Consider the following 22,076-nt stretch of genomic DNA (forward strand, 5'->3'; position numbering starts at 1 on the left):
CAAATTGCTAATTGTGAACATAAACTTTCCAAATACTCTTCTATTTAATCAAAACAACATTTCTGCAGAGTTTTTATTATTTTATTTATAGGGTGTGTATTTTGCTAATTTTTAAAAATCATCTACTTTTGTCTGGATTTATGCCATTTATTTTTCATTAGGAGTCTTGTTTTCTTTGGTGTTTTTCCTTTGTTAAATTTTTAAACTGTTATTCCCTTTTACAGTTCTACTACTGATAACTTATTTTGTTTTCTTGTTATTCTGAACTTTTCTATGAGACTTATGTGGAATAATTTCTGTATTTCTCTCTTCACAACGTATTTTTATTATATACTATTTTGTCCTGTATAGGAGAAAGCACTGAGTGTAGGGTACTTAGTCCCTTAAGTTTCTGCTGTGAAATAAGATTTGATATGAAAATAATTACTCATTTGTGAATTTCTTTTTACAGTGTTATTCAGCCATAGCCCTTCCTGTTCTGCATTTTTCTTCTCAGTTCCTTAAATTACTCCTAACTTTCTTATTTCCTGATTCTGACCTCAAGAAGACCTTAAACCACCTTTTCCCACCTTACCTCCACTATTCATTACTCTTCCTTTGTCAGCAGGAATTACTTTAAAAGCTTTTACTCCTTGCCTCAAAAATTGCCTCTTGTACTGTTTTACTAAGAGTGTCTCTCCAAAGTAGCTACATATGAAGTATAATTCATATGTACTTCAGAAAGTATTAAAGATATCCCTTTTAATACTCTTCTTTTTAATGGCGGTAAAGTATTCAGTTATGTGTATGTATAAAATATAAATAGTGTTTAATGTCCCGATTAAAGTATTGATAGAAATTCATTTAATTTTGCTGACATTTGTTAGCTTTGAAGTACCTTCTGAGAAAAGTGATGCTGTTCAACATAAGTATTAGATAGTAGGAAGTACCTACATACAGTTTTAAGGCAGTTTAATATTCTTCTATCATTCTAGATATTATATTTGAAATTCCCCTTAAATTGGGCCAAATGTCTGTCTCTATATATACATATACATATATATATTTAATCTGGATACATAGGTCTTGATTGATACAGAATTATGTGTTACTCTTGACTTCATATACATACTTTAGCTTTCTTTAATTAGCAAATTACTCTTGCAAACTGACACTGTTTTGTTTTTTAGCATACTCACCACATAAGTGGGGTTTTTTTCTTTACATAGATTTCTAATTTTATGGTTTAATTTCTATTGAGTTTCTTCTAGTTTAACTTTTTTTACATCACAGACCATTTTGTCTCTATTTCTCTATAATAGTCATGTTTAGTTTAAACTTTAAATGAATTCATACAGAAATCATCAAGTTAGAACTATGGATCATCAATATAGTAAACTAGGGAGCAGCAACCTCTTTGGTCTCGATTGCCAAAAATGCAACATAACCACTTCAGTTGCTACTGCAGGACAAAAGAGAAGGAAAGAAAGGGAGTGAGGGAGTAGAAAAATAGAAGGAGAAAGAGAACAGAAAGGCAGGGGAAATATAGGGAGACGTGGTCATGGAGAAGAGTGGTATCATGGCATCAGCAGTTGCCAGAAGCTACAATCAGTGCAACACACATTCACTCAACAATGAGCTAGCCTGGAGTCGAGGTGCGGGGGTATAGTGCTGAATGAATGGCAGTTTCTGCCCTCGTGGAGTTTATAATCCTTCAGAGAAGTCAATCAATTAAATATTTAATTATGATAAAATGTGATAAGTGTTAGATAAAAAGGCAAGTACAGAGCAGTAGAATGTACATCTGCTTGACTCCCAACCAGTTTGTTCTCAAGAGCTAAGTGTCACCCTAAGAAGTATGAAGTCACACTGTTCTAAAGGTTCTGCCTGTTCTGAGTTCTTTTCAAAGGAAGACAAACCACTCAACATGGTAGAGGACTGTATTCTATTTTTATGACCTGTTTTGAAACAAAATTCCATTAAAAAGGATATGAATATGTATAGTGCCTTATATCTTAAATGTTTAATGGAAAGAGGAATAGTTATGACTTTATTAAAGGGATTTTGTGAAATAGTTTATGTTAGGAGGTACTGAGTTCCTTTTCTCTTGAGATACTCAGACAAAGACTAGATGACTTTCAAGGACATTATAAAAGTAACTTATATGAGTGGGAGGCTGGACTAGGTGGCCTTGATTCTGTGTACTGAGTCACAATATGTAGTGAAAACTTATATTTTCTTCTAGTGTATTATTCTTATAAGACTTGAGAAAACAGTTTAATTACTGTCAGTTGCTTGTCCACGGTAGTAATAAATGCATACATGTTATTTTATTGATTTAAGATGGGGAAACTGTATATGTAGATTTTATTTTAAAGTATACCAAAGACTTATGGATTACTGTGCAAGGGAGTTTTAGGCCAGTTCTGGGACTTTAAGCTAATAACTGTTGTTACAAACCTCCCATTATACATTACATAAAGAAAAATGGATTGTTGAGTAGATCTTTGACTTGGATGTTACAATGTGTGGTGTTTTAAGGGTAAAGGACCATTGTAGAAGATGATATCTAGGGGGAGGCAGGTCTGACAAAAGAGCCAAGGTGAGGTTCACATGATTATAGCAACATCAAAGAGTTGTTTTTTAAGACTTAATTTAGACTTAATTTCAGATCTCAGTAATATAAATCTAATTTTTTCCATTTATTTATTGGGGGATTTTAAATTGGATATAGTGACTTGTTCAGAAGGATATATTAATTAGATTTCTATAGTGGTAGTTCTAAATGGATTCAGAAGAGGGAAAACTCTTGAAGATCACTTTTTCTCATTTAGATCCTTCACCTTTATACTCATTTATGAATATGCCATTGACCTTTTTAGTATTTAGCAAGAACAATGTATTTAGCTGATTTTAGCTGGGTTTTATAGTTAAATGATTGATAGTTATGTTATATTGCCCTGTGAAACAAAACAAAACAAAAAGCCAAGCAGTCCTTCCAATTTTCCTGTGGTACTGTAACATTGAAAAGAAATCACTCCCTACTTTCTTAGTACAGTACTGTGCTATCCCTGGAATATGATGGATTTATCCTTTCTTTTCCACGTCTTTTATTATCATACTCTACATAGTAAATGTTTCTAAAAGGGTGTCTTTGGGGTTATCTTTAAGAATGAAGATGTTTAACTACAATTTTATAAATATATCTGGATTTTACATATACTGCTTATTATGATTTTTCTTTCTTAAACTTTGTTTTTACATGACATCTCTCATTGGAAAGGGGTTTTTCAATACTCATTTCAAGCAGTTTCTCAACATGTATGTAAAAAAAAGCAGTTTTTTTGCCTTTGAATTTGAAAAAGAAAATGCATTACAAGATTAGTTGTGGACTTAGGTTTTTAATGCTTTGATTAAGAATTTGAATTTTAGTTTGGGAAGAACAGCAATAGTATTAGTAGTAATTGACAGTGTTAGTAATTATAATCTTTAGTAGAGGTCATAGCTGCCACACTAATAATAGTAGGAGGAAGATGCCTGTATTTGGCAGGTAAGAAAATAGTTTAGAGAGACGCAATATCTTGGTAGTGGCTGAGCTGCAATTAGAAACCAGGTTTGCCAACCCATTGTTTTTTCCATAATACTATACGGTCTCAATCTGATGTTTGAGATCATGGCTGTGAAAGTGCTTTAATAATGATAAAGTGTTAGGCAAAGATGAGGTGTTGGTTTAATATAAAATGAACTCTGGCCTCAGTTGACTAAAATGGGGAATGTGAAATGATCAGCACGTTTTGGCAAAAGGCAGGAGAGAAAACAATTGAAAGTCAAGTATGGTATGTTGAAGCACTATATTTCACCCATTTAGTACAGAGTTTTGTGGTTGGGTTGTGATTGTGACATTAGTGGTTCCCGACCCTTGTTTCCCTGTTTAACTCCATGACTTCTGGGCATGCAGATATGTATGGCAAGATGGTAGCCTTGTTCAATCTCAGACTATTTTCTCTTTTATACTCAGGATTGATGTACTTTTCTGTTAAAGATGATTAAGAACTCAAAACTTTCTTTGGAATAAAGTTAAAACATAGGAATCCCGTGCTCTTGGAACTTAAAATTTTTAGCGTACAAAAAGTAGGACATGCACATGCTGGACTCTTAAACTGAGAAATAAGTGGGCCCTCTAAATAAATAAACATTTACACCGTGTCCAGAGTGTAGTGTTCATGCCAAGGGTGAAAATGAGTAGGGAACTTACGACAGAAGTGTTGTCACTTTCACTTAGGGAGGGCCCTCTTAGAGGAGGTGAGAATTTTGAGTTTTCCTCTTTTTTTTTTTTTAAAATAAGGGAGGAGGAGGAAAACATCAGAGCTAACGGGGTAGTTTAGGGAACAGGAGAACTAAATAGTGGGAATATGAAGTTGAGATTAAGGGACCGGAGGATTGAACTGAACAAAAAGTAGGGGGGAAATAGGAGGTAATCTAGGTTGTTTTGTATATGTTCCTTTAGCTAAATTACTGTTGCTTTAGAGCCCATTATGGGGCTTTTGGGAGAGAAGAAAATGATTCTGAAAAAGCAGGGTAAATTCTAATTTGAACAGCAGCACATGTAATTGATGAACAGGGAACAGTGCTAGAAGTTCATGAAGGAGATTGATGTACCACTATTCTTAGAGAATTTAGATAATTTAAACAGACCTATTATTTATGTAAAAGTACTATTTTTAATTTAGAAAAGTGAGATGTCTTGTATTAGACATTGCTGGGATTTATTGCAGTTTTTTTCCCTCTAGGGTTTGGATTCAGGATTTGTTCCTAGTGTCCAAGACTTTGATAAGAAACTTACAGAGGCTGATGCTTACCTACAAATCTTGATAGAACAGTTAAAGGTATGGCATTCGATTATATATTGAATTTATATAAAGTAGTAAATGTTACTGAGCTTGATTTTGAGGAAAAATAGTTACTTGATGTTACTTTACAACCCTTACTGGTTTTTCAGTAGTTTTTAAAGCTAACCTAAACATAATTAGAAGAAAATAAGACAAGATTAGATTCATATTTTGTTTAAAAGTTGTGTGAAACTGGTAAATTTTAAGTGGCTCAATTTCTAGGGCCATTTTTCATTTTGGGGGAGTTGGGGGATTGAGAGAGTTTACTTCTCTACTTCGTTCATCATTATTAAAATTGTCTCCTTCAACTCCCACTTTAAAATTAATTACAAGCAAAGCTCCTGGAAAGAACAAGGAATGTTGATAAACTTGGATGACAAGGCAGAAAAAACTTAGGTTTGAACTGATCTTTTAAGTTCTTAAAGTCATATGTTTTCTTTTGCTTGTGATTCTACCAGAGTAATTGATCTTGACTGTTTAAAATAGTTCAATAGAATCTGACTTGATAACAATGCCTTGAAAAAATGTGTGTTATCTTGTATTTTAGTAAACATTAATTATACATTTAATGCATGTATAAACCATCCCTGGAAGAAATATGTTTGCTTTTCTTTGCTGAGTAAATGTGTACTATGTAGTAAAGGCTTGATACTATAATCATTTTTTTCTTAATCCTGTAGCTTTTTGATGACAAACTTCAAAACTGCAAAGATGATGAACAGAGAAAGGTAACTTCTATAATCATGATTTTGACTTAAAAATTTTTGAAACCAAGAGCCTTTTGGAGAAGTAATAGAAGGACCTCGGTGTTTTGACTACTATAATAGTACTGTTGACCTGTTATGATAGTATGCCATATAGATTTCAAGTGGAGTTTTCTGGTGAATTTCTGGTATGGTTTCATAATTGAACAAAAGAGTAACACAGAAAATTTTATTATGATACCCTTTTTGTAAGTACCACCTTTAGGAATAAGTTCTTCCTCTTCAAGTATCATATGTTGAAGATTGAAAGTTATTTTATTAAATTTACATGTGGTCACTTCAGATAATAATAAAGCAACCAGCAAAAATTTCAAAATAAACCAGAAGCCACACATGAGGGAACAAAATGAATGTTGCTTTAATTATAGTTCCTCCCTTTGGGTTTCTGACAACTACTTTGTAGTTTGAATATTGTTTTCTTTTTTTCAATTAACATTTTTCTTCTCCTTGACTAGATTTCCTGATGCAGCATCATTTATTTTTTTGCATTTCTGTTAACCATAGCCTTGCATTTGTCTCTTTTACACTTGGTAATAGTAGTAACTCATGTTTAGCTCACCTTCTTAGTTTTGGAATTTAGTCTCATGTCATTTTTTAAACAACTTTGCAAAGTTTAAGGTGATTCTAAAATAAGCATTTTAAAATCACATAGCGAATCCTATAGAAAAAAATTGTTTTCAGGTAAGGGATAAGAATGTTTTATATTATTCTTACAAATCTTGAATTGAATCACATGAATTTTATTTGAGGATGTAATCCATAAAATGTCTGAATTTTTTATTCAAATGTTTGATTTAAATTAAAAAGTTTAACCAAAAGCACTCCCCAACCTGCCTGAACTGATTTAGAGTAAAGAGTACATTTTGGTAAAATTCTTTAAATGACTAACCAGTAAAAAACAACAATGATACCTCTTTGTGTTTCTGATAACTTCTGTTTAAATTTATTATTTTGCACAGAAAATTGAAACTCTCAAAGAGACAACAAATGTAAGTTATATGTTTGATAAACTCTGGCTTTGCATTAGAAAGTGCTGTAAAATGTTTCTATTTCAAGCTGCTATTATTAATAAGAGCAGTTGAGTTTTTAATTTTTGTGCATTTTTACAAGGGTGTTTAAGGATTTTATTATCATCTAAAGGAATTTAAGTGAATAGAATAATCCCTTTAACTGAATTGACTTCGTGTGCCATTTTATCTGTTTCTGGTCTTGTCTGTTTGAGACGCTTGGATAAAAGGTTTCATCCATGCACAATGTATATTCTTTTTTATAATTAAATATATTGTGATTTGAGTTTTCTGATGTGCTGGCCTTCTGACATTATATAATGGGCTACTAATAAGATTTGTATTTTGATAAAAGCATTTTAAAAACAGACATGGTAGTATTCCAGGTTCACCAATATTTTGATAGGATCCTTTACTCTCCATAATTCCATGAAAGTCTTGAATAGACAGACGTTTTAGGAATTTACATTGGGATAGCCTGCTGACGATCTAAGAATTTGGAAGTTAATCAAATTCACATCACTTTATGTTTGAACTGTTGAAAGACCCTTTAGATGTTATTCAGTATAAATTAACAATTTTTTGGTATTTCCAAACAATTCATAGAATTGCTAATGATAATTTCATTTGATACTACCAGCATGTTAGAAACCACTGGAAATCCAGAGAGGGTATTTTTTATGTAGAATAGACTTAAACCCTGTATATTTGAACTGACTTTTATATTTTAAGTTTTAGCATTGTATGGCCATTTGGGGCAAGATCCTAAAATCAGTGTTTTGTTTTTATAGAGCATGGTAGAATCAATTAAACACTGCATTGTGTTGCTGCAGATCGCTAAAGTAAGTAAATTTTATTTTTGATTACTTTCATTTAATGGGATTTTAATATATGGCATTTTTCTTTAATAGCCAAAATACTCAGTTCTGAAATATATTACCTTTCTACAGTAAATTTAAGTTATAGTTTGGCGTTACTGGTGCTGCTGAAAAACCATTGTGTTTGGATGTTACCTTGCCAGCCTGTGCTTGTTTTTGATAACGTCATTTGTGATGGTGGCTGGGAAGGAGGGGAGCACATTTGAATGACTCACCCTTTCCATTGTCACTGCTTGAAATAGGGACATACTTTGCAAAACCTTTCACAAAAGAAGTTTTTCTTAGGAAAAAAGGAATTTAAATTTAAGCAGAGTTTTTTTCGTCCATAATGAAGAGTACAATAGAGATGTGTTTTTTTAAATTGTTTTTTACATATTTTTTCTAGTACTGAACTATTGGGTTGGCCAAAAGGTTCGTTCATTTTTTTCCATAAGATGGCTCTAGTAGCACTAAGTTGTCTTTTAACTTCATTCAGAACAATTTTGTGGGCTTCCCTGGTGGCGCAGTGGTTGAGAGTCCGCCTGCCAATGCAGGGGACACGGGTTCGTGCCCCGGTCCAGGAAGATGCCACATGCCGCGGAGCGGCTAGACCCGTGAGCCATGGCCGCTGAGCCTGCGCGTCCGGAGCCTGTGCTCCGCAACAGGAGAGGCCACAACAGTGAGGGGCCGGGGAACCGCAAAAAAAAAAAAAATTTGTTAGATTGATGTAACAGCTGTCATATCAGCGTGCGTTTAAAAACAGACTCATCAGAATTGGTGCATTTTTGTGTAGCCATTTTACTATTAAAGATGGAAGAAAAAAAGCAACATTTTCACCATACTGTGCTTTATTATCTCAAGAAACGTAAAAACACTGCCAAAATGCAAAAAAAGGTCTGTGCAGTGTATGGAGAAGGTGCTGTGACTGATCAAACGTGTGTCAAAAGTGGTTTGCGAAGTTTTGTGCTAGAGATTTCTTGCTGGACGATGCTCCACAGTCGGGTAGACCAGTTGAAGTTGATAGTGATCAAACTGAGACATTAATTGAGAACACTCAATGTTATACCACGTGGGAGAAAGCCAACATACTCAAAATGTCCAAATCAAGCAGTGAAAATCATTTGCACCAGCTTGGTTATGTTAATCGCGTTGACATTTGGGTTCCACATAAGTTAAGCGAAGAAAACCTTCTTGACCATATTTCTGCATGCAATTCTCTACTTAAACGTAATGAAAACGTTCTGTTTTTAAAACAAATTGTGACGGGCAAAGAAAAGTGGATACTGTACAATAACGTGGAATGGAAGAGATCGTGGGGCAAGTGAAATGAACTACCACCAACCACACCAAAGGCCAGTCTTCATCCAGAGAAGGTGATACTGTGTATATGGTGGGATTGGAAGGGAGTCCTCTATTATGAGCTCCTTCCGGAAAACCAAACAATTCATTCCAACAAGTGCTGCTCCCAGTTAGACCAACTGAAAGCAGCACTTGATGAAAAGTGTCCAGAATTAGTCAACAGAAAACACATAATCTTCCGTCAGGATAACGCAAGACTGCATGTTGTTTCTTTGATGACCAGGCAAAAACTGTTACAGCTTGGCTGGGAAGTTCTGATTCATCCGCCGTATTCACCAGACATTGCACCTGCGGATTTCCATTTATTTCGGTCTTTCCAAAATTCTCTTAATGGAAAAACTTTCAACTCCCTGGAAGACTGTAAAAGGCACCTGGAACAGTTCTTTGCTCAAAAAGATAAAACGTTTTGCGAAGATGGAATTACGAAGTTGCCTGAAAAATGGCAGAAGGTAGTGGAAAAAAACCGTGAATATGTTGTTCAACAAAGTTTTTGGTGAAAATGAAAAATGTGTCTTTTATATTTACTTAAAAACCAAAGACACTTTTTGACCAACCCAATACATTAATAAACCACTGCCTTGATTACTGTTCCTTATTCATGGAATAAAAACATATTTTGGATTATTGTGGTTGGTTAACAATTTCATGGATATTGCCTGCTTTTCTGAAAAATTTTGGTGTATTCAACCTAAATATGTACTTGATTGCATGACATTTTGAGAAACAAGAATTTAGTGTTTGAAGATAAGTATTAGAAAAAAATTTTTTTCCATTGACTCTACCTCTGTATTTCTAGCCAGTGGTTAGAAGCAGGTGGGCAGCCAATTCAGCAACCAGTTTTGGAAATGATGTTTGCGTTTTAAATTATTTGGCCTATTTTACTTATTCAATTGCATATATTTGTTTGCCTAATAATGGACACTATTTTCCTAGCATTGTTAATGACACAATAGTATAGAAAAATGCATTTGTGCTTAGATGGTATGGATATTCAGCTTGTAAGTTTAGGGGTGAGGGGAAGTATCATTTTCTTTTGAGGCCAGATTCAGTATTAAAGTGTCAGAACTTAAGGGCTTGTGTTCATTTTCTAGGTATTTTTGACCACTATGCCTGATTTCCTATGTATGTGTCTAAATTCTTCCATCTATTTTTGTGAATCAGAATACATTCCAAAACTTAAGAAGGGAGTATAGGGTTGGAGGCACAGAAGGGGTAAGGGTTTTATTTTGGTTTTCTTTACTGTGAAGTTACATGGGTGGGTTGGGGCCACCTACAGTTACCCAGAAGCTTATATACAGATAACCAGTAAACTACATTAAGCCCAGTGTGAGTAGATAGGTATTTTAGGGGTTCAACAGTGCCTTCTCTAGAAGATTGAGGAAGTAGAAGAGCTGATAGTGTTTAGGCCAATTTGGATCATCTCTACAAATCAATCAGGTCTTTAGATAGTTGTAAAACAGGGCAGCCTAGCCTCTTTCAGTAGCTCACCATTTAGCCACCCAACAAGAACATTTTTGATGTTCTGTCTTTGGAATGAGTTACAATTCAAGTTACTAAAACTTCTTTCTAGAGATTTCTACAGTTCAGTCAGTACCTGCTACCTGTCTGTTTTAGCCCAGCTTAATAGACCTGCATTTCAAGGTCCTTCAGAATGGATAACATGGATCAAGTAAATGGAGTTTGGCTTTTTAATTTTTTCCAGAAGGAATTTCATTGTTAAGGCTTTTTATGTACAGATACATCCCTCAAATTATATATATATGTACCCTATATGAACTCTTTGTGTATTTTTAAACAATTTAAGTGTAAATTAGACCATGTCACTTGCCTGCTCAAATCCCCTTATTGGTTTCCTACCTCCCTTGGAATGGAATCTAAGTTAACTTAACCATAACTTCATGTCATTTGAGCCGTCACTACTCCCTCACCTCACCTTGCTTGATCACACCATTCTAACAACATCGGCCTGTTTTCTTTTTCTCAGGCCAAGCTTTTTCTGCTTCAGGGATTTGTATTTGCTTTCCCCTCTGCCTAGAAGGCATTTCTTCCAGACTTCCAGGGTTTACACCCTCACTTTATTCAAATTTCTGCCCACATGAAATCTCTTTGGAGAGACCTTGCTGACCACTCTATCTAAAATAATCTCTACCCTCCCAGTAGTTTCTTTTTCTTCATGGTCTTGCATCATTAGCTAGATTTACTTGGTATCCTGTTTGTTGTCTGTCTATACCTGACTATAATCTCCATGAGGCCTTTGTCTTAGAATGCTTGCACTGCCATAACAAAACACTGCAGACTGAGTAGCTTTAATGACAGAAATTTATTCTCTCACAGTTTTGGAGGCTAGAAGTCCAAGATCAAGGTTCCTGTTGATTTGGTTCTTCCTGGCTTGTAGACAGCCACCTTCTCACCATGTCCTTACAGGACCTTTCCTTGGTGGTACACACTGAGAGTGAGCATGAATGAGAGCTCTCTTGTGTCTCTTCTTAGATTTACTGGATTGGGGCCCCACCCTTAGGACCTTATTTAATCTCAATTTACTTCCTTTACTCCAAATACAGTCACACTGGGGTTGGGGCTTCATTGTCTGAATTGGGGTGGGGGGGCCCACAGACATTCACTCCATAACACCACTGTATCCTCAGTGCCTAGAACAGTTGCCTGCCACAAAGTAGGGGCCTGATAAATAATTGTGAATTTTGAATGAATTTTTTAACACATAATTTTTAATAGTTGCATGGTTTAGTATTTCCACTGTATGTATGATTTTTTTTATCATCCTTTTGAATTAATCTTTGCATAATCAGTCAATCTGTGATTAAGATATACAGTTGTTAAATAATAGTGAGAGGCAGCATTACATTTTTAAGAGCATGGACTTTGGAGCCAGATGGTCTGGGTTTGAATCCTTGTTCCACTGCTTGAGCAAGTTTATTTATCCTCCCTGTGCTTTGGTTTTCTCCTATATAATAGGAATAATAATAGTATCTGTACTCTTGCTGATAGAGTGAAACTTAAATGAATTAGTGTTTGTAATGCTCTTAGTACCAAGCATATAATTCATCCTAAATAATTGTTCAATTAAAAAAACTTTTTATTAGGACATAAATTTTAAAGCCACAGAATGGCATGTTGGTAAAATTTTGAGAACTTCCATCTAACACTGATGGGAATATAAATTGTTTTAGTTACTTTGGAAGATGATTCTGCCCTGGCAGGTTAATAAGATTTTGGAATCAGCTACTTTTAGAAGATGTATTGTCATCTGAGACCCCACAGGGATGTGGCCCCCTCAAAAAAGAAAAAAAGAATGTAGCTAATTTGATACCTTTCTTGTTTTGGGTTGATTTAGTTTTAGGTTCTTAGAGGCAGCATGCTATAGGTAGGATTTTAAGCTCCTTCCAGTTTTCTGAGTCTTTGATTTTAATTCTCATTCCCCAAAGCTTCCCACCTGCCTAAATGATTAGTGCATTGGTTCCCAAAGTTTGCTGCACATTAGAATCACCTGGGAATCTTTTAACAGTTCTGATGCATGGCTCGCATTCCCAGACATCCTTGTTGTAGTTGCTGTGGTGTGTCACCTGAGCATTGGGGTTTTTCAACTCCCAGGTTGAGTCTGATGTGTAGCAAAGTTTGGGCACCACTTGGTTATTGGGATTTTCAGGTAAGCTGTGTTAGCTCAGATGACTTCATTCTTCCTTTGTACCATAGATAGAGACAGCAGTGTTTCACTCATGGGGACTTGCAGAGGAAATGAGGAGGCGAGGGAGCAGAGTGAAGATAATCTGGGAGTCCCCTGCAGCTGGGGACTTGACCAGTTTTCTTCATTAAGATTAGGTGATATGACCAGATGTCACAACTTACATAAGCAAAGGAAATTAATTTTAATAATGTATTTTAACTCATTATATCCAAAATAATACCATTTCAACATGTAATCAATATAAACCTTCATTCATTCATGAGATACTTCATTTTCTCTCCCTCCCCCCCTCCCCCCTCCCCCCCAACCCCCCAACCCCCACACTAAGTCGTCACTATCCTGGGTGTATTTTGCACTTTGAATTAACCACATTCAGGTGCTCAATAGCCACATGTGACTAGTGGCTTCTAAACTGGACTTTCCAAGTCTAGATTATCGTTTTAGAACTGAGTTGTCTGACCATAGATACTTTTAAACTAGAATGTATGTTTAAGTTATCCTTGGATCCCAGGTTCTCTCCCTAGAATTTTTTTCTGCATAGACTTTTTGTTTATATCAGTATTCATTAATTTCTCATCAGACTTTTTTTAAACCAGGTTTATTGATATATAATTTACATACCATAAAGTTCACTCATTTAAAGTTTATACTTTAGTGGTTTTTAGTATATTTACAAAGTTGTGTGGCCATCACCATAATATAATTTTAGCATGTTTTTATCACCCCAAAAAGAAACACCATACATATGAAGAACTCATTCCCTATACCTCTTTCCCTCACTTACCCTTGCCCCTGCCTTTCCTCCAATCCATGGCAACTACTAATCTGTTTTCTGTCTCTAGACTTGCCTATTCTGGACATTTCATATATTTAGGATCATACAATATGTGGTATTTTGTGACTGGCTTCTTTCACTTAGCATAATGTTTTCAAGGTTAGTCCATGTTGTAGCATGTATCAGGACTTAATTCTTTTTTATTGCTGAATAATATTCCTTTGAATGCTATACCACATGTTGTTTATCCATTCATCAGTTGATGAACATTTGGGTTGTTTTTCTTTTTTTTGTTTTTTTTTTGTTTTTTTTGCGATACTCGGGCCTCTCACTGTTGTGGCCTCTCCCGTTGTGGAGCACAGGCTCTGGACGCACAGGCTCAGTGGCCATGGCTCACGGGCCCAGCGCTCCGTGGCAGGTGGGATCTTCCTGGACCGGGGCACGAACCCATGTCCCCTGCATCGGCAGGCGGACTCTCAACCACTGTGCCACCAGGGAAGCCCTGTTTTCATTTTTTGACCATTATGAATAATGCTGTTGTGAACACTTGCATGTGATGTTTTTGTGCAGGGATGCATGTTTTCATTTCTCTTAAGTGTATACCTAGGAGTGGAGTTACTGGGTAACATGGTAACTCTATGTTTAACTTTTTGAAAAACTGCTAAACTACTTTTCAACGCAGCTGCACATAATATTTCCACTCATAATGTGTAAGGGTTCTTTTTTTTTTAACATCTTTATTGGAGTATAATTGCTTTACAATGTTGTGTTAGTTTCTGCTGTATAACGAACTGAATCAGCTATACGTATACATATATCCCCACATCCCCTCCCTCTTGCGTCTCCCTCCCTCCCACCCTCCCTATCCCACCCCTCTAGGTGGTCACAAAGCACCGAGCTGATCTCCCTGTGCTATGCGGTTGCTTCCCACTAGCTACCTGTTTAACGTTTGGTAGTGTATATACATCCATGCCACTCTCTCCCTTCGTCCCAGCTTCCCCTTCCCCCTGCCCGCGCCCTCAAGTCCATCCTCTACGTCTTGTGTAAGGGTTCTATTTGCCCCACATCCTCACCAGCATTTGTGATTGTCTTTTTGATTATAGCCATTCTAGTGGTTTTCATTTGCATTTCTTCTGGAGAAATGTCTATTCCCATTCTTTGCCCTTATTTTTTTATTTTATTTATTTTTAAGTCTTTATTGAATTTGTCACAACATTGCCTCTGCTTCATGCCTTGGCCTCCTGGCCGCAGGGCAAGTGGGATCTCAGCTCCCCGACCAGGGATCGCACCCACACCCCCACACTGGAAGGCAAAGTCCCAACCACTGGACCGCCAGGGAAGTGCCATGCCCATTTTTCTAGTTAGGGTTTTTAATCTTATTATTGAGTTGTAGGAGTGATTTTATATATTCTGGATACAAGCCGTATCAGATATATGACTTGCAGATTTTTCTTCAAGTCTGTGGGTTGTCTTTTTACTTTCTTGATAGTGTCCTGAGAAGCATGCATATTTTAAATTTTGATGAAATCCAGTTTATCAGTCTTCTAGTGCTTTTGCCTTTGGTGGCTTTCCTGAGAAATCATTGCCTAATCCTAAACAACAAAGATTTATTCCTGTATTTTCTTTCAAGAGTTTTGTAGTTTTTGCTCTTACATTTAATTCAATGTATGGTCCACTTTGAGTTAATCTTTGTGGTGTGAGGTATGGATCCAGGTTCATTTTTTGGCATGTGGTTATCCAGTTGTCCCAGTCCCGTTTGTTGAATCTCATCAAACTTGAATTAGAAATTTTCTTTCATCACCATAGCATATTTATTTTTTATTTCCTGTGATAAGTACATGTATAGGTCCATAATTAAGGGAGCTTTCATTAGACTACATTGCCATATTAGAAAGATAGGAATATATTTCATGTATCTTATTGGTAGACATGGTTTTAAAATACCGAAGTCTATAATTCTGGTCAAAAGTCTTCTCAAATTATGTTGTACTGATGTTTTTGTTACTATCATATTTCCAGATCTCAGTCATGCTTGTTTGTTCAAAGAAGAGAGAATAGCCATTGCATTAAGGAATGAGGGACTTATAACCAGATAAACATATGTTATAATCTAAGTGGGAAGTAGCATTAGACCCTTTCTTTGTTTAATTGACATAATTCAAATTGAAATCAGTTGTATCTCTGGTTTTAGTAGTACTTGAGATTTAGCTTTAGCTGACCCTGATAAAAGGCAACTTGCGGTTTACTTAAAAAACAAAAACAATAAAAAGTTTTGAAAAGAAAGATGGAGGGAGGGAGGATGAGTGTAATACGCCTTTTAAAATAAGAGAACAAAATTCCTGAAGTTCATGATGGGAATGGATTGGTAGTAAGGCATTTAATAGTGTGGGTTTGTCTAGATTTGACTCTGCCTTAAAAGATAAACCACAGCAGTAACAAAAATAATAAACCCTGACTTAAAATACCCTGTAGATAGCATGTATTATTAATTGAGAATATTTTATGGGAAAAATTGTCAGATATTTAAGTTTATTTTTTCTTCCAGTTTTATTGAGACATAATAGACAGCACTGTGTAAGTTTAAAGTGTATAATGATTTGACTTACTACATCATGAAATGATTATCACAGTAGGTTTAGTGAACATCCATTATGTCATATAAATACAAAATCAAAGAAATAGAAAAAAAATTTTTTGTCCTGTGATGAGAACTCTTAGGATTTACTCTCTTAACCACTTTCATATATAACATACAGCAGTGTTCATTATATGTATCATGTTGTACATCACATCCCTAGTACTTACTTATCTCAAAACTGGATATTTAAGTTTATTTTAAATTATACCAGAAGTAGAAGTGGTGGTTTTCTTAGATAATGTACTGTATCCGTAATGTATTGCTATATAACAAACCAACCTAAACTAAGTGTCTTAAAATAGCAGCAGTCATTTATTTTGCTCACAAATCTGCAATTTGGTTAGGCCTCATGACTTATTTCTGTTTCATGCAGTGCCACCCGTGGTGGCTTGATTGCAAGGGCAGGGGTGTATGTGTTGAGATGGGGGGGCCAAAGGATCCGCTTTCAAGATGGCTCACTCACATGCCTGGGAAGTTGAGCTGGGGACCTAGGTGCTCCTCCGTATAATTCTCTTTCCAGCTGCTTGGCCTTTCTCACAGTGTGGTGGTTGGGCTTCAAGAAAACAAGGTAGAAATTTGTGGCATTTCCATGACCTGGTCTCAGAAGTCACACATAGTCACTTCTGCTATGTTTATTGGTTAGGGACAGTTACAGAGTTTCAAGGATAGGGGCCATGAACTCTACCTCTTGTTGGGACCATTTTTGGAAAATTTAATCTACCACATGTATTTCTTTCCACTTATTGCCACTTACATCTATTTCTTTCTAAGAAATTCTTTGGAAAAGTCAATTTTAGAAATTAGAAATTTAGAAATTAATGGGGAAAACTAAAAGTAAATTAAAATATCATCTGAACAAGAAACTTTAAAATTTCTCTTTCTGTGTAGTTCTCAAGATTTTATTTTCAATTGTGTCTATTAAAAATTACTGAAACTTTGGATATTGTAAATATATAGTTAATTCAGTTGTGCAAATCCCAACATGAATTATGGACTTATCAAAATGCTTTTATTCTCAAGGATATGCAAAGGATATGCACTGTGTTGGCAGTTTGCAAGACCACCCCTAGGTTTGGTGATTTGCTTGGAAGGCACAGCTTGTAGTTGTACTTACAGCTATGATTTATCACAGCAAAGGATCCAAAGTAAAACCAGCAAAGGAAAAAGGCACATGGGGCAAAATCCAGAGGAAACTAAGGCCCAAGCTTCCAAGAATCTTCTCCCAATGGGATCATACAGGGTGTGCTTAATTCCTCCAGCAACAGATTGTGACAGCACTTGTGAAATGTCTACCAGGGAAGCTCATTAGAGACTCAACACCTAAGGTTTTTTATTGGGCTTTTTGTCATGTAAGCACTGTTTACCTAGCACTTACCAAGCAAGAGTCCAGATTTCCAAAAGGAAAGCTGGTCTTCAGCATAAACCATTTTGTTTGCTTATTAAACAGATTAGGTGCAGTGAGCTGCCCTTATGATAGTGAGGTGGTGGGAACCCTCCTAAAATCCAAGTTCCCAGATACCAAGCCAACAGCCAACTTTGTAGGCAGGCTTTTCTGAGGATAGCTATTTCAGGCCTACTATGTTAATTCTTAAAAAAAAAATTATCTCCAAATCTTTAAATTGCTCTTGGTTGTCCCTTCAATCTGTAGATTTCTGAGTAAACTCTGTAGTTAAAGTTATGTATAAATGATATATAACTTGGCTGTAAACCAAGACCAAATACTGGTTTCTATTAAAACTTGAAAACTTCTTGATAGTATGGAGTTAAAACTTTAAACAGTTTTAAGTTAAATATATTGTCTGTGTAATACTAATAGATAGATTATAGTTACAGGAACAAATATGTTTGGTAACTTTCCACCACCTTCTTCCTTAAGTACATCCTTGGAGAAGGGAGGCAGGGCAAAATATCAATAGCATATTAGTTAAGACCTTGAATTCTGGAACTAGACTATATGTATTGGACTAGACACTGTAGACTAGACTAGACACTCTCTCTGTCTCAGTTTTCTCATCTGTCCAATGGGGATAATAATAGTTCCTACTTTATAGAGTTGTCAGTGGAACAAGTGAATTAATAATATACAAGCAGACCTTGCTTTATTGCATTTTGCAGATGCTATCTTTTACAGATTGAAGGTTTGTGGCAACCTTGTGTCAAGCAAGTCTATTGGCGCCATTTTTGCAACATTATTTGCTCACTTTGTGGGTTTGTCACATTTTGGTAATTCTTGCAATATTTCAAACTTTTTCACTATTACTGTATTTGTTATGATGATCTGTGAGCAGTGATCTTTGATATTACTACTACAGCTCACTGAAGGCTCAGATGATGTTTAGCACTTTTTGGCAATAAAGTATTTTTAAATTACATACATTGTTTTTTAAGACAGTGCTGCTGCACACTTAATAGGCTACAGTATAATGTAAATATAACTTTTATATGCACTGGGAAACCAAAAAAATTGTGTGACTTGCTTTATTGCGGTATTTGCTTTATTGTGGTGGACTGGCCAAAGCCCGCTATATCTCTGAGGTATGCCTGTATGTAAAATACCTGCCAGGTAGTAAGCGTTAGCCCCTGTATCATCATTCTGTGGATATGGTGATTATGATTACTGAAACAAAAATCAGACCATCTGTTTAGAAAAGTATTGATATACTTCTGGAGCCAGCATCCAGAATATGGGAAATTATGTCTATCCTGAGTTTTTAAGGGTATATGATTGTCATACCTTTGCAGTACGGTAAGAGTTTGGCGGTTGTGGAGAGTTGGCGTAATTTACTGTAAAGTTAAACCCAGAAATATTCAGGATCGTTAATCCTAAATTAATATATCTGCTTTCAATCATGGATACCAATGTGACTACACAGTTCAATAGGATATTTCTACAAAGAATTTAATTAAATGCCTGTATAGAAAAACAATTGCCATGCTCTTGGTTAGAATTATGTTTGGCTAGGAATGGACCAGTGAAATTACTATCTTAGTGGAAGCAGAGTAGTAGTTTTCTAACGTTGTTGCTTACCCAGTAAAATAAGTTTTCTTACTAGGGAAGAAAGTACACAAGGTGTTACTTAAATGAAAGAATGAAGTTAATATTTTTAACGTTTCTCCTTAAGGACCAGTGTAATGCGGAGAAGCACGCAGATGGAATTATAGTAAGTTTAATCTAATCTTTGTTCCCCTTTACTTCTGCAGAGCATTTTAACCAGTTATGTCAGGAGAAGCCTGAATTTCTACTCATTTTTCAACACAAATTCCTCTTTTTACCTACTCACTGTTCTTTGTTTGTTGACTCTTGCAATTTTCTTTGAGCTCTTAAAGTTGGCCATCTTTCAGCAATCATTTGGAGGGGAAATGTCGATCTTAAAATTTTGTTGAGTCTTGATTCTTATTGAATCACCTTGCATGTGTTAATTTAAAGGGTTAATCGTGGTATAAAAATGCAGCTTTTATGACTAAATAAGGCATAACTCACAATGCTACATTTCTTGTCTAACTTGTTTTTTTCGAATGAAAGCAGAAGGGGAGGGGTACAGTACTGAAACATCTTAATTTAACTATATGGTTATAGGTTTCTATTAATTTCTTATCTTTATTTTTAGATTTTGTGTATTGTGTTAACTGTCATTGCTACTGTGGTGTATACTGCTTTTTTGTAGGAACAAGTTGCAACATGAATTCTTCCACTTATAGCCATTTTCTATTCTTTCCTCCCCTTGGGTTTTACTCTTCCCTTACATTCAACTTACCCACCAAAAAGAAAAGAAAATTTTATTGGAAATAAAAGTTAGAATTTGAAGGTTTGCAGTTTAAGCTCCCCTGGTTTTGTGGTAGATGTGTGACTTGTGTTCAGACTGTATTTCTGAAGAAGGAGGCAACCTCTTTTTTTTTTGTCTGAGGCTTTACAAATGCCAGCTTATCTGAGATCTGGAAACTCATTTTGTAAATCTTGAAAACCATCTTATGATTATATTTGAAAGGATGAGCATGTTATGTTTATATTTGGTTTAAAATGAAAAATAAGCTAAATATCTATGTTTACATATTTCTTAAGAAAACAGAGTAAGAGAAACATTTTTAAAAATTGAATTAAACACATTGGAATTTTTGTGTTTCTTCACAGTGTGAGTTCATAGTTTGAGCCATGGTGATTTAATACAATTATGTGATATAATTATAATATAATATAATATCTCTTCTGAGATACCAATTAAGATTATAAGCGTCATGGAAAAAGACTGTGTATGTTGTCTAGCATTTCATGGTTCCCAAAGACCCTAAGGAAAATTAATGATGGCAGTTATTTTTATCTCTTTTCTCTCAAAGCAAATCAGTTACTTTTTATTATGTTAAACAATAGTTTTATAAAGCATACTAAAAATGTTTGATCATTTGTAGTTAAAAACATCTAGATAGTTTATACTGATAGAAAACCTAAACCTGTAGAAAACAAACATATTTGAATCATTTGATCCGGGACTATAGCATTTTTCCTTAAGAGTTTTTATTTTTTAGAAAAGACACTGTTCATGGTTTAGGCCTTGGACCCAGACAGCTAAGACCTAGCCCTGCCACTTACTATCTGTGACCTTAGGCAAGTTACTTAACCTTTGAGTCTTTGTTTCCTCATCTATAAAGAAAAGTGACTTCTATCTCAGAGGATTGTTGTAAGATAGTATGCACATAGTACTTAGTAAATGTTAGCTATACATACATATATGTATATATAATTGTATTTTATATTGTATTGCATGAATTTTATTAATTTTACAACAGATTAGGGTTTAGGATTGTCATTTGTTTGCACTTCTCAAGCTCTGCATATTCGTTTTTAAAGCAAGGTGTAGAATGTTATTTGACATTTTTTAGCCTGAAGTTGGTTGACCACGGACAGTAGTTGTATTTTCTATTAACAACAGCAACAAAAGAAAAAGTCTAAAAGTGTTTTGTGGGATTGACAAACCTAATATTAGGCTTCTGAAAAACAGAAGATTGCATTCAAAAGATTGAATTCTGGTCCCTTTTTCCAAAGTTATTTTATTTCTTGGTCTCTTTAGTAATTTTTTCTTATATAATACGTTGGGGATAAGGAGGTGGGATATTCTCATTCTTATGGCTCAAAGTATTAAAGGTGGGATTTTGCCTTTGTAAAGCACTTGGAGCCCTTTAGAGAAAAATCACTATGTAAAAATAAGGAATTTATTTTAAGAACAGCTCCAGGATTGTTGAGACACTTGTTTAGGTATTATGGCCCAGCCTGGTATCTGAAAATAGAATCCTAATGTAATAACCAGAAAGCCCTTAGAGACCACAGCATCCAGACATTTCTTCATTTTATACACTGGGAAAGTGAGGCCCACAGCAGATGAGACTTGGCAAGTCACTGGTAGAGCAAGGGTTCTAGGAATTAAAATTCTAAGTCTCTGTTTCTGTGCTTTTCGTAATGCTCCAGAACCTCCCCCACTTCACTTTACTAGGCTTTTGATTATTAATGATTGTTTTCAGAGCTTTTTCTTTGTGTCCTTTATTTTCTAGGACTAGAATATTTATGGTATGTAGACTGTTGTGACAAGAATCAGAATTCTTATGTTCAAATCAATTTAAGAGATCTGATTTAGTGATTTTTACATATTGATATTTATGCAGAGAGGGGATATAAGAAAAAATAACTTAGGCATTAAATAAGAATGCTATAAAAACTTTCCTATTATCTCAGTTTCCATTGTTATGTGCTTTTAAATTTTACAAATGCTTTTGGGGCTCATCAATAAAGTATTTCTTTTCTAATTCTGTTTCAGTATTTTCTGTTACAAACTCTACCTAATACATGTTTGAAGTTTAGTTTTCCAGATCAAGGAAAGCTAAAAAATTTAAAGTTTTATTTCTTGGGTTTAGTCTAGTCTTTAGTCTAGTATAGTCTTCTAAGTGGTGGTTTCAAACTTTCAAACTTTACTTTGGCAAAGGCCTTGGTTTAAAATCTCCCCCTCCTCCAAATAAAAAAATACCAGTAAGCTTTGGAGTCTTGTTTTTAAAATGCCATCATGCTGGCAAAATAGTGTCTTGGCTTGGAGTCAGAAGAACCTAGACTTTTTTTTTTCC

General features: G+C 35.1%; 1 protein-coding gene across 7 annotated transcripts in view; it reads left to right on the plus strand.

The window, feature by feature from the left end:
* OSBPL9 (oxysterol binding protein like 9) overlaps window positions 1–22,076 on the plus strand; it is a gene marked incomplete at its 5' end in the record, with an annotated part of 174,611 nt that overhangs the window by 125,482 nt on the left and 27,053 nt on the right. For 5 of the 7 annotated variants that reach the window (XM_079696752.1, XM_079696750.1, XM_079696751.1 and 2 more), the window contains 5 exons: window positions 4,770–4,865; window positions 5,549–5,596; window positions 6,592–6,621; window positions 7,431–7,481; window positions 19,094–19,132. In XM_079696752.1, the coding sequence (XP_079552878.1) occupies window positions 4,770–4,865; window positions 5,549–5,596; window positions 6,592–6,621; window positions 7,431–7,481; window positions 19,094–19,132 (264 nt within the window). The remainder of the gene's footprint in view (window positions 1–4,769; window positions 4,866–5,548; window positions 5,597–6,591; window positions 6,622–7,430; window positions 7,482–19,093; window positions 19,133–22,076) is intronic. The other 2 variants (XM_079696754.1, XM_079696755.1) reach the window with 1 other exon arrangement.

The sequence above is a fragment of the Hyperoodon ampullatus genome (genome assembly GCF_949752795.1).
Source record: "Hyperoodon ampullatus genome assembly, chromosome: 2".
In the NCBI taxonomy this organism is placed as follows: domain Eukaryota; kingdom Metazoa; phylum Chordata; class Mammalia; order Artiodactyla; family Ziphiidae; genus Hyperoodon; species Hyperoodon ampullatus.